This window comes from Larimichthys crocea, chromosome XV (genome assembly GCF_000972845.2).
Source record: "Larimichthys crocea isolate SSNF chromosome XV, L_crocea_2.0, whole genome shotgun sequence".
Lineage (NCBI taxonomy): Eukaryota > Metazoa > Chordata > Actinopteri > Sciaenidae > Larimichthys > Larimichthys crocea.
In genome coordinates, this window is record NC_040025.1 from 19,286,696 (window position 1) to 19,300,121 (window position 13,426).

Genomic DNA, 13,426 nt, shown 5'->3' on the forward strand with positions numbered 1-13,426 from the left:
AGGAGCTGGGCTTTATTACACTGTGCTGATTATAGTATATGATTGTAGTACAAATTAAATGAGCTTGTTTGATACCATCCTTTTTTTTCTCTTCTTCTTCTTTTGTTTTTTCCAGAAATATTCTATACGTCACTTGTGCAATATTGGCTCCTTGCCTGTCCAATCTCCCATCACTAATATTGTCTCCAGCAGCTCTGATACTGGTTTCATCAGTAGCCATCAGACCCTCTCATTTCCTCTTCAGACGGATATGAACTCTGCTGACAGCACAGGCATCAGCAGCATCATTGTCTGACAGCCAGCAAACACGACAAGGCAAACAAGAAAGGACAGAGCATTTCATACAGCTCACTAACTAAACACTTGATGGCTGAGACGATAACAACGCTGGACGACATTTTGAGAAAATGGTGCTTGTGAAACGTCCTCATTTGGATAGAAGCTATCTCGTGGTTTAGGATGGCTTTCTCTATTTAAAAGAGTTATCTGCAGAGAGGCTGCTTGCATGTTAACTGATGCAAGTATATTAGGAGTGAGGAATCTGATTTGAACCCTCTGAGGAACAATTCTTTTGTTGGCTTTGGCTTGACATAACACAAGCAGGCAAACTTTGAACAAAAATATTTTTTTAATGTTACATGTACCTGCCATGGTCACTGACATACAACTGTTACAATATTTGACATAGGTACTTTCCATTTTTAGGATTAAAAATATGCTATAAGAGTTTGTTTGTTTTTTTCTCTATAACATTCCTTTAGGCAAATACCATGAAAGGTATTATAAACTTATACATACAGCAATAGTTTCCACACAGGAATACAGTATGTTGTGCAAAACAAAACCTATGATGGGTCTTCAGAAACCATTTATCTTCATAGTCACAATCTGTGTGTTTTAGCAACACATGCCCTGTCTTTTAATGTGCACACACCAAATCCTTTCTTCTAGCTTTGTGCTGTTTATTGATGTGCTTACAACTATATGACAGCTGAAGATGAATAAAACATGGAGGGAAAGGTGTGTTATGTTCAGAAATATATCTTTATTCTTCATATCTGGTGTTAACATTACATGCTGTAGGGCGATGTTGCCATTGGGTGTTAAATATGTGCTTTTCTCTCCCTCCATGTGTAAATTCACTTCCATGGTGGTACTTTGAAACTGATTGATTGATTATTGTCCAATGTGTTGTGATGACATGGTCCAATTTCCATCAACATGATGTTTTAAGAGCACTTGTATTTCTCGAAAGAGACAGAACACATTTCATCTCCTGTCACGAGAAGGATGTTCCAATGAATAAAAAATGTTCTCAAAGATTTCGCTCAGTTTGTGCTGAAGCTGTGCTCATTTTTGTGTCAACTAATATGCGTCACTATCTAATTTCAGTATATGTATTTCCAGTTGATTCCAGTGTCCTGCATAAATCTGGACTGTCAGCTCAATGAGCAGAGGGTGAAAATCCACTAACCAATGGTTGATGTTTACGGGGACTCTCTCTCTCTCTCTCTCTCTCTCTCTCTCTCTCTCTCTCTCTCTCTCTCTCTCTCTCTTCTGTGCAAAATCCAGAAACCTTTCCCAACCCACACAACCTCCACTCCCTTTTTTCCCCCTCTGGGATCTTGAGTAGACTGAGAAAGTGCTTGCAGTAACTTTGGGAAAACATCATATATTCATTTTTTTTATGATTTTAAAGGTATGTTTCCTATGACAAAATAAAAGCTTATGTCACTAAATTTGCAACATTCGTTCTGGTCTTACAGTGACAATAAAACAAGACAACTGGAATATCAGCACTGACATGTCTGGCACAGATTATAGATACACACAATACCAAACACTAACACTACAATGGAGTTTACTAAATACAACCAAAGTGACATCTATACAGCTCTTCAGTTTCTTATAAGGATGCCTCACAAACAGGTGCTGGTATCATTTCATCAAATATCATCACATACGGAGCACTGACTCTGATATGTTGATGTAAAAATAAAATGACACAAGAAACTGATTCACAGCAACACGTCTTAAGGAAACATTACATACACTGTTTTCTCACTTTAGTTTGTGCTTAAAGATAGATGGTGCTGTGGACTCATTTCACTAATGAATAGAAAAAAAAATTACAAATATTAAAAATCAGTTGTTAGTTAACATAAATATTAGTAGCGTATGAGTATGATGTAATCAGTAGTATGCTAACCACTTCTTCTTCCAACCCTGACCTTATTGATACACTGTACACTGTCATTCACTGTTTCATATATGAGGTCTTTTAACCTAAAATCACTCCACTCATCATTAACTGTAGTTAATCTCTCAGGTAGCTTTCATATTCTAGTAAACTGTAAACTATAATAAGAAGGTTTGGTTGTTAATTGTTGTTTATTAAAATGTAAAGAAAGTAAAAAAAAAAAGTTTTTCTTGTCTCGCCAAGCAACTCGTTTGTACTCTTTAGGCGAGTGACTTGTACGTTTTAGGCCATTAGATTATGCAGCTTCAGATGCCGTGTACAAGTAATTAACTGTATGACTGTCCATTAACTGACTAATATGTAACATATAATCATGTTCCAGCATTAAGTTGATACAATTGTCAAACAAATTCAGAATAAAGGCAGTGGAAAATGTCTAAATGTCATGATTTAGATTAGGTCTCTCTCAAATTTGAAATATTTTTGTAAAATATGCCATCATACTTTGTTCATGTAAACTCTCCTTTTGCTGGATTAGCAGGCCATCCTTGAAAATACCAGATTTGTTCCACAGTTACCTGCCTGGTTAGGTAAATGTTTTTTTGTTTTTTTAAAACTGGTGTAGCCAAATCACAAGTGAATGAATGTAAACATGTCAAGAATGTTCAGACAAAAATATTGACTAAGTCCTTCATGTTGTTCAGTCTGTCCAGCATTATTCAGATGCCTCATGTTGCTCCCTCTCCTCAGGAACAGACATGAAGATCTTCTGACAGAACATGGTGAAGATTTCTGAGGAGAAACAACTCATCATGTTAGCCGTGTTTGTTTTCTTTTACTGGGTTACTACAGGACAAGTGCTGTCAGATCTCACTCCAGCAGATATTCAAACATGAATTTCATAACAAACTGTAATATATGCTTTTTCAGCCTTGCCTGAGCAAATAGAGAACGGCGCTATAAAATGTCTACTCACCCAGCATCTTCTTGACCACATGGGGTTTTTTCCACTTGTAGCCCAGTAGGTACGCCGGGATGCCTGTGAGAATAATGCTGCTGCCTATCAGGCACTCAACCGGAGCTGCCCAGAAGGACACAACGATCATGAAGACACAGCCCAAAACAAAAAGCACAGGAACTAACAGAGGAACCTGCAGAAAGGAAATACAACAGATGTAGGCATTTGTTCTAGAAACAAGGAGAGTACATACAGTACTAATATCTAACTAAATCATTCTAAAATGTGTTGATAGTAGTTGGAAAATGTATAAATCAATCAGTATAAATGTTATATACTGTATCACATTACATCATGATGATTCATTCATAACCATGCTTTCATTTTATTGATGATGTTATATTAATGATGATAATGACAATAAGCAACCTTATCGGGGTGTTGTGTATGTTATCGCACATTAAAATCAGTGCTAGAAAGTGAGTACATTCATACATACACGTTTTAGTCCCTTAAGTATATCCATTTTCTGTTACATTATACTTCTTATCTATCAATAATAACAATTCAGAGTGAGGAAAATACTACTCCACTATACTACTTTTTGTTTTACTTAATTTATTTGAACTTTATTAACTGGTACCTTGCAAATTCAGATTAATTCTACAAAATATAATCAAAGAACAAAAAAGTATTTATACTTAAATATAAGACTTCCAAGTTACTTTACAGGTCACTCAGTAGTATATATAAGTGACGTTGAGTATTTTTTTTAGCTTGATGCTAATACTTTTTAATTTTCATTTTATAAAACATGCTTAGTAGTAATGGTTAGGGTTAGATTTAGGTGTTAGGTAGGGTAAGGGTTAGTAGTTAGTAGGTTAGTAAAATAAATTATGACCTTTACTTGTAAGAGAATATTTTTACACTGTAATAATATTACTTTTCGGAAAAAGAATTTACTACTTCTTCCACATCTGGTTAGATCCTTTATGAAGTGAGAGCCATCCGTTCTAGTAATAATGTGTTTCCATTGTTATTTATCATATTAACGCGTATTATTACATTTGAATAAATTCAAAGGTGTACCCGTGGTATTAATAGTTAGATGTATGAAGTATTAAGAAGTACATACAGTATTTTGGGAAACTATTTTCTGAGCCAACTAAGCATCACAAGCTAATGAAGCAACGTGCATTGTTGCCCTGTCTGAGGATCTGAATTTAGATCTAAGAAATAGTCAAGGTGTCTTGTTTCATGAATGGTTTACTTATGAATGGTTATTTACTTGAGGTTCATTTTAAAAAACAAATAGGCTGAGAGTGCTCAGGCTCAAAGGAAAGATGAAAGACTGTGGTCAATCAAAGTAATGTTCCCATGATGAAACAGAAACAAAGAGCCACTCCCTCCTATCCTGAAAACACAATATGTCCCTACTTCCATCTAATAACAAGAGCAGTGATACAATGGTGCTTTCATTAAAAAAAATAACAAATAAATTAAAATATAATGGATGATCTATGAAATAGTGGATGTTTTGGGCAGACAAAGAGAACTGGCTGAGGTTCAGGTAGAACAAAGGTGTTGCATCACTTGTATATCTTTCGCCAATTCTCCTTCACAGATGAATCTCCTGCGCCACGACAACATTTACCACCTTTGATACAACCTTTCAGACATGGGTACGCTACCTTAATGGGCCTCCTGAGCTCTGGCTTTTTAAAGCGCAGCCAGAGCATGCCAGCAATGGCCATACCAACACAGAGCCAGGTGAAGAAGCTGAAGAGATTGATGACAGAGAAGATGTCCTGAGAGATGGCGTACATCATGGACAGCAAACACTGATACAAGAAAGACAAGATTGTTTTAGTCTTTCATACACATCATATAAAGGCGCACGCGGTACTCATATGTTACACTCAAATTATTTGTTGAGTTTGTGAGCTCCTGTACTCTTTCTAGCTAATAATCATATTCAGCTGCTTAAAGATTGGTGGGCACGTGTCAGAAACCTGTTGATGCTGTTGCAATTCTTTGCAGACAAATGTCAATATAACTATTACCTTTTTGGTTATTTGACACCATGAATTTCTAATAGTGATTATTTGTAACTGTCAGGTGGTTGCTATTAGTAGCAGCAAGGTCTTACTGTGAAGATGAGGGACGGCACCGGTGTGAAGAGGTCTGTGTGGACCAATCCCAGAGCAGCAGGGAGTTGACCTTCTCGAGCTCCAGCATAGAACAAGCTAGAAGAGAGACAGCTCTTTAATAGGTATTCTGTGATTAAATACTTGGCCATTTAGTAGTGAAGAGCTTGGAAAATCTCTCCTAAGCTTATTTCTTCCCCCAAACTTATTGTATGAACTGTAAGAAGCTGTACCAAAGTGTTGTATTACAGTAGTAAAACGTGTTATTCTCTGTGTGCAAACACACACCGTGCTGAGGTGAACAGGGAGCCGTTGACAGCTCCAAAGCAGGACAGTCCCACAAAGACAGGAATCAGCCAGGACATCACACCAAGATGGTACTCCCCAAAACTCTGTCAAACAGCATAACGTGTATGAAAGCTCATTTTTGGGAAAAACACAACTAATGGGTTACATGGTGTAGTGTGAAAGTCATAGTTGTGGTAATTCTGCGATGCTCACCACAGCGACAGCATCAGACTCGACCATGACTTCAGGAGAGATGGTGGTGAAATAGGCCAGGTTGGTCAGAACGTACACCACCGTCACTATAGGCATGGATATGATGATGGACAATGGCAGGTTCCTGTGAGAGGTCAAAGGTCATTTGAGGAAAGAACACCAGACATATTTTCTAGTAATGACTCATTATTTCCAATTTAATAAGATCAGTAACTAAATTTATGTTCAGGTCTTCAGAATCTAATTGGCAATTGTGACATACTTTATATCTGATCAGCTGCGTACAGTGATCAGTCATGCTATATATAGATATATCGTCAAAACACTCATCACATTTAAATCACCTCTCTGGATTGATCATCTCCTCTGTTACGTAATTCAGGTAATTCCTAGAAGAGAATACAGAGTTCAACATCGTTTTAGTGACTGGACAAAGACTCTAGTTACTGTTTATTGTAAATGCAAAAGCAAATAGTTAGCAGCTATGAATAAATTATTCTATTTCTGGTTGGTGATTACATCAAAATAGGTCATGAAATGCCTCACCAGCCTCCAAAAGCAAAAAGACCACTGTACAGAGCCAAGACAATATTGTCCACTCCCAGTTTGCTGCCTTCAAATGCCTTTTCTGGTGTCAGGTATGGCACATCGCCTGCAAAAACACAGAAAAAAGAAGTTAAATGAATCTAAAAGCATTGTAACAGAAATGTTCATCTGTCTACACTTTAGTTCACAAAGTAATCATGTGCATTCATAGAGATTTAATGGATTCTCATTCAAGGGCGGCTGCTGCGTTTTATTTCCTGCATGGCTTGTCTGTTGTCTGCCTGCCCTTTGACAGGCTTGACATTTCCAAGCCAGTTGGGACTCCGTCTAAGTACTTTGCCTCCAGGTTTGATGTACTAAAACACAATCAGCTCCGGCTCCGCTGACATTTAAAAATGAACAGAAATATCTTTCGATAAGAAAAACTTCAATCTGCTCATTTATCCACAGCAGCTAACAAATCCAGTGTATCGTTCTCAAGGGTTAATTGTCAAGTAGGTGTGTGTGTGTGTGTCTGTTCAGAAGTGTGTGTGTGCTTGAAGTCTCGGTTGTGCTCCTTTTTCTCTACCTGTCGCTTTCAGATGGTAATGACCATGCTTTCCGTGAGGCCTATTACGCACACATTATTTCTCACTCTGTCCTTCTCCCTCTGCGTTGTGAAAGACCACAGCTACGCCACCTAGTTTCCATGGCAACACTGTGTAGCACACAATGGCGGTGGGTGTGGTGTGGTAAAAAAAAAGGGGGGGGAGCAGATGTAGCATGGATTAAGCGGTGGCCATACTGTCTTCCCGCGCTGTTTTATTTTGAACGGTGGAGCTGATCCAGTTGCTTTGCTATTTCAGTTATTAAAAGCATATGTCTTTGTCTATTCAAGATGGAGCTGAGATTACACATGTGAGTCACATTAGTAGTGTTTCCCTCCAAACCTAAGGCTCTTTTTTTTGCAACAATCATCAATATTTCTAAAGATTTCTACAAAAACTGTGACTTCTCTACCATGTTCTGTTAGACTCATACAGCACAGATGAGCCATGTATAAAACTAATTACCCTCGGCAGTGTTCAGCTTCATACACCCACGCAGACACACACATGCACATGGATGCACACTTGCCCGGACTCAATCACATGGCTGCAGACAGACAAGCCTTGTGTTCAGCCTCAGCAACTGTGCTAACAAACTGAAAGGAGGGCAGTCTGCTTGACTGGACTCATTAGTGTTAGTCAACAATTTGTTGATCATTAGAGACAAAAGAAATAAACCCCACTTTCTGCCGTGTCATCAAGTACTCACACACGTACAGTGAGGATGGGAAAATAATGGATTTAACTATACTGTGATAAAACCTTGTTTTTATTACACTTTACAGATCATTAGTGCGATAAACAACAACAAAGAAGAGTTGGTTTATCACACTGTACACAGCTGCATGCAGGGAAATACACACTTAAGAGACAAGGGCAGCCATACGAAAATGAGATTTTTAGACTGTTAAAGGATTATATTTAAATAATAACCAGGATTAGAGTTAGGCTTAATCTGACCAAGATTATCCTACTACAAATGTTCACATTCCTGATGCACAGACAGACACATGTCAAACAGAAGACAGACTCAAGTATAAACTTTAAACCATTTTTTCCACTGAACTTGTCATCAAGATGTTAGTATTAACTTAACAAAATGATACCAGATACAGAAATAGACTGAACTGCAAAATCCAGCTGGTAGTTACAGCCGCGGCTGAGTAATAAAATTATCTGTTTAATTATTGTGCTATTTTTTGTGTTTCGTAGAGCTGTGGCCACAAAATACAACACAGTGTTACATGGATCCCTGAAAAAGTCTGACCATGACAAATCAAGAAAAATAAAGCCAATCTAGAGTTTTAAATGACTTTGTGGCACTGTGTGTTGTTCTATGGGTATATGGGACTCACCTGTGGAAATCTGGATGAAGCCAAAGAGGATGATGATGATCAAGGCCAGCAATTTGGAGGCCGTGAACAAGTCCTGGACCTTGGTGGCTGCTCTTACGCTGATACAGTTTACAAAGGTTAGGGAGGCTAAGGGAGATAGATGCAAAGAGTAGAATTATGAATTAGGGGAATATTAAGCTGCGAGTTTTAATTAACTGTGATATGAATGAGAATATTTGTCAACGCTTGACCGCATGGCCAACAACCTCCACTCACTGAGACACAGGCAGGCAATGAGTTTAGCAGCACTGTCGGGCACGGCACAGTTTGGGTAGAGAGGTTTCAGAAGGTAGGTAGCGAACACCAGCGACACCACATACTGTGATGACGGCCGGATGATGAGCATCTCCACCCACAGCTTCAGAAAGGCCGCCAGTTCGCCGTACACCTCTAAAATGTAAGTGTAGTCTCCCCCCGACTTGGTGATGGTTGTACCCAGCTCAGCGTAGCATAGGGCACCCATGGTAGAGATCACTCCACATACAGACCAGACGATGAGGGAGAGCCCAGCTGAGCCGGTCTCTTTGATCACTCCTGTGGGAGTGACGAAAATGCCAGAGCCGATGATGGTGCCAATGATCATTCCCACACCATTGAAGAGGGTGATGCTGCGTTTGAGTACAATCTTCTCCCCTTTGGCAGGTGAGCCATCATTAGGGCTGGTGGCAGTGGGATCAGAGACCATGGGTGTGGATGGAGACACTGGCTGTTCTACAATCAGGCCATCTTGGTCTGGGTCTGCTTCAGCTGCTGGAGGAGAGACGACAGCAGAGCAGAAGATGACGAAGAGAGTTTCACATTTAGTGCTCCCGAAAAAGAGAGACAAGCCGAGACACTTTAAGCAGAGGTTCGTTTGACATACAATACCAAACTTATATGACTACACACAGCAACAGGAACAACACAGACATTTCCTTTCTAATATCAGTCTATGTGTCTGGACGGTTAACAAACAGGTTAAACAAGCTCATCTCGGTAACTGTAGAAGCCTTCTTCTTAATAATGACACATTATCTCCCTTATTAACCTATCTGTTTGTGGCTTACATTGCATCAGGTAACTGTGTTTACATGCGCAGCAAAAGGACTTGTGAGGTAAATATGTATATGAAACATTTCCTTCAACTGTCACCTCAGCCACCTGTCACCATCACACACACAAAACACCACGCGTGCATATCAGTAACATCAGTGTGAACGTAGTTTGCATCCGGCAATGTTGCATCAGAGCGCATGGCGGAATAATGCAGCCCTGCACCATGTGGTATCTACAGGAGTGTGAGCATGCACTGTACCTACCCTCCATCTTCTCCTGGCTCGCCTCCTTGGCAACGCTCTCCCTGCTGCTCCGTAATTTCAGCTCTGGCTCAGCCATCTTCCCTCTTAATCTGTGTCCCCTTGTCTTGTCTTTTTCCTCCTGCCCCCCTTTTCCTTCCTCCCTTTATGTCCCCCTTCCTCCACCCTGCCTGGATTTCCTCTCTGTCTCTCTAACACACACACACACACACACTCAACCCACCCCCCTCAACTCTGTCTCTCTCTCTCTCTCTGTCTGTCTCTCTAACCCTCCCTGATTCGTCCTCTCTCACACACTTGCACACACACTCTCCTCTTCATTTGCACACACTGCCTTCGTCACTCTAGACTAGAATGTATCTGACCCTGATCCTCTCCGTCTCTCCCTCCCTCCCTTCCTCCCTCCCTCCCCAGGATACAGGAGGAGCTGAACCTTTGTGATGCTGCTGCTGCCTGAGCCTACGCCCACTCCAAATGAATGATGGGAAATGTCAGAGGGGGGGAAGTAGGTTACTGGCAGACACCATTTGGAGGGGACACCACGTGATGCTGTAATCTTTTTGTGCGCTGCCTAATCCAGTATTATACAGTATGTCAACGTGTGTGTGTGTGTGTGTGTGTGTGTGTGCTTTCATGTGAAGTGTGTACCAGGAGGGATGTTGTAAATCTATTGCTCCCTCTAGTGGCGTCAACATGAAATATCAAGTGTCTTTGTTCTCTGTCACACAGAAAGGTGACACCGCAGAGAAAATGGAGACCCATTGGCCTACTTCAGCAGAGACAATACAGATTAATAATGATGAGGCACAGGCGATGTCTGATGACCTTTCCACCGTCTCGATATTGTGAAGTGTTTTTCATGGTGTTTGTAACTGAGCAAAATCTTTACATCGCCACAATGCCACACATGTGCACATACTGCTTCAAAACACAAAGAGCAGTGTAGCCTACTGAAGGTGCACATGTTGCTCTGTGTGGTAGAGCTTTAAAGAGGACATTTATGGAAATTATTAATCTGGAAATTCTGGACAATTGGGGAAAATAAAGTGCCGGGATTTATTTAAAATATGAGCGCTCATAGGGAATGTAACCCATTTAACTATTTGAATTATTGGAAGGGGAAAAAAAGGCTCAAGGCACATCATGAGGAAAGAGGTTGTGACATTATTTATGATAACTTTTCGGCTTTTATTTGCAAATTATAAGCCGTATAACTTGCCTGGATGTATCTGGGGTGCTGGGTTAATGGCTTGCACTTCTCATTTCCAACCGCTAGATGTCGACTTATACACGTTTCAAACTGGTTTCCTCCACATTATGGACAAATAATAATGCGGTAAAAATAAAATTAAGACGGGGATGATGCACATGTAGAAAAAAAACGTTCTTGTGGTGTAATGCATTTACTTTGTGGCCTTTTTTGTCGAAATAAATAAATAAATAAGCATATGATTTGGTCAAGTTTCCACAGTGAACCAGCACACTTCATGCGTTGCTTGGTAACCAGTGTTCCACAGACGGAAGTGCTAACATGCTAACTACAAGCTAACGCGCTAAGTAGCACCAGTGTTACCATAATAAAATAATAAAATAATAAAACATTTATTATATAAAGTTTATTGTTGTTGTAATGTAAAATGTGCATTCCGAGAATGAGCCCCGTTCTGTTTCGGCGTCAGTAACTGCTCACTTGCATTACTATTAACGCTGACAAAGCCGACCAGCGATCACCAAGCTCTGTTCGGGTGAACGTCTTAGCTTCACAGCGGTGGAGCGCAGGCCGACGCTGGGATCACCCAGGAGCACTCTCTGCTCGGTGTCCGGGGACTTTCCCCTGGGCGGGGGGAGAGAAACAGGTTCTCAGCGTGTAGCCCAGAGTGCAAGCCTTCCGAATGCCCGGATGTGAGAAGGTGGGGGAGACGCATATATAGAGAGTCAGCAGGCGAGCTATCCAGAGTCACGGTGTGGCAAAAGTTGGAAATGTTTCGGAAGGCTGAAACTAATTGTATGTGTGAGTACGAGCGTCAGTTTTCTCTGACAAAGATCGTTCGTGTTATTTCAAAGTGAGGAGGCAGCTCTTTAATCACAACGTTTCGAACCGCGAGGGATCATGGGAAATTTAAAAGGCGTAGTCCAGCGCCTCTGGAGCCGCCTCCGACATGTTTTAACACAGCTACAATCAAACCTACTGACTTAGTTTTATTGAGGACTGATAAAGGAGGGCAGCTCTAGGACTCAGTTTAAACTACTCTCTCACCCACTTTTATCTCTGATGATACACTGGGACGTAATCATTCACATTTTGAAAACGGTCAACATTTCAGATGACTGAAATGTAAGAGATGATTAGATTAGATTAGATTAGATTAGATTCAACTTTATTGTCATTACACATGTATAAATACAAGGCAACGAAATGCAGTTTAGCATCTAATCAGAAGTGCAAATGGAAAAGTGCAATAGATACAGATAAATGCAGTATTTACAGTAGTGCAAAAGTGCAAGGTGTGTATAGCTATGTGCAGAGTATGTACAGATAAACAATGTGGGCAGTAGTTACGGGCAGATTATATACAAATAACTTATGGGAGCATAATGTACAGGTAGTGCAATTAATACATTAACAGACTGCAAGATACAGATGTGACTAAACTAATATTGAATTAATCTTAAATAAAACGTTTTAATTCTTTTCATTTACCTGTATGTGTTCCGCTGGTGGAAGAGATTTAACTCTTTTACTTAATTCAAAGTTTACCAGCCTAACAATACTACTAATAAAGGTTCTTTGTTCAAAGTATTGTGAAGAAAATGTGGTATTACAAACTGAAAGTATTTATTATGCCCAATAGTCCCTTGATGGGTGTTCATATATAATACTAATAATTATTGATGTATCAGTGTCAATGCAGCATTTTGAAGCTTTAACTACTTTATACTGGTTCATCAATAACAATGCATCAAACTCTAGAATCTGATCCCATGCTTCCTAACCTGTAAAGTAACTGCAGCTATAAACAAATGTATAAAAAGCAATGTAATAAAAGTAACAAGTGTAACATATCCCTTTAAAATTATGCTGAGTCATAATGGAAATTGCTGAGGTTATCAGGCAATGATTGCTTAATAATACATTGCTTGCATGATTGCACTGATATGAAAATTATACCCAAAATGTTGCATCAATATGATGACACATAAATGACTACTTCTGCTGAAAGTGATGAGATGAGAGACGATGATGGAAAGACAGGTCGTGCTGCTGCTGCCCACACAGAGGTGCAAGCGGTGCAGAGTTTTGTCAGGCAAATTTTAAAGTGAGGCAGCTCATCTCGTCCATGAGACATCGGTGTGTTACAAGCAGACAGTTCAAGTATTTTTTTAGACACAGTATGAAAATAGATAATAACTAGTGTTTACCCGAAGTAGAGGAAGAATTCACATTCTGACCTAAGTAAAAGTACACCCACTGTAGGAAAAATATTTTATTTAAAGTCCTGACACAAAATGCACCCACAAATATTCAAATGCTAAAGGACTCATTGTGAGGAGGTGGGTCAGTTCAGCATGTTCAGTTACTGGTGAGTAAACAGTATCTCTAATTTTGTGATTTCAAATAAAATAACAGCTTATTTGCACTTAATAGAACATAAGAATGCCTAATCATAATAGCTAAAATGACATTGTTTTTCACCACAAGAACAATATTTCAAAAAACTCATCCCATGAGTCATTTTCACTGTACCATCTTAATCTGCAATGAAGTAAATACCAGTACCTCAATGTTGTACCTAAGCT

The 13,426-nt window shown here is 39.6% G+C and overlaps 1 protein-coding gene across 2 annotated transcripts; it reads right to left on the reverse strand.

The window, feature by feature from the left end:
* Positions 1–609: 609 nt before the first annotated feature.
* LOC104920210 (large neutral amino acids transporter small subunit 1) lies at positions 610–10,103 on the reverse strand. Of its 2 annotated transcripts, none has more exons than XM_019274693.2 (11): positions 9,632–10,103; positions 8,550–9,080; positions 8,295–8,420; positions 6,353–6,458; positions 6,151–6,195; positions 5,807–5,930; positions 5,594–5,697; positions 5,308–5,404; positions 4,850–4,999; positions 3,177–3,351; positions 610–2,992 (listed from the first exon to the last, which is right to left on the reverse strand). In XM_019274693.2, exons 1-11 carry the CDS (start codon positions 9,705–9,707, stop codon positions 2,916–2,918), a joined length of 1,611 nt encoding a protein of 536 aa, XP_019130238.2. In that variant the 5' UTR covers positions 9,708–10,103; the 3' UTR covers positions 610–2,915. The 2 variants fall into 2 exon arrangements, with proteins under 2 accessions (XP_019130238.2, XP_010730694.3); XM_010732392.3 differs by having other exon boundaries at positions 8,550–9,083; positions 9,632–10,101.
* Between the last annotated feature and the right edge of the window lie 3,323 nt (positions 10,104–13,426).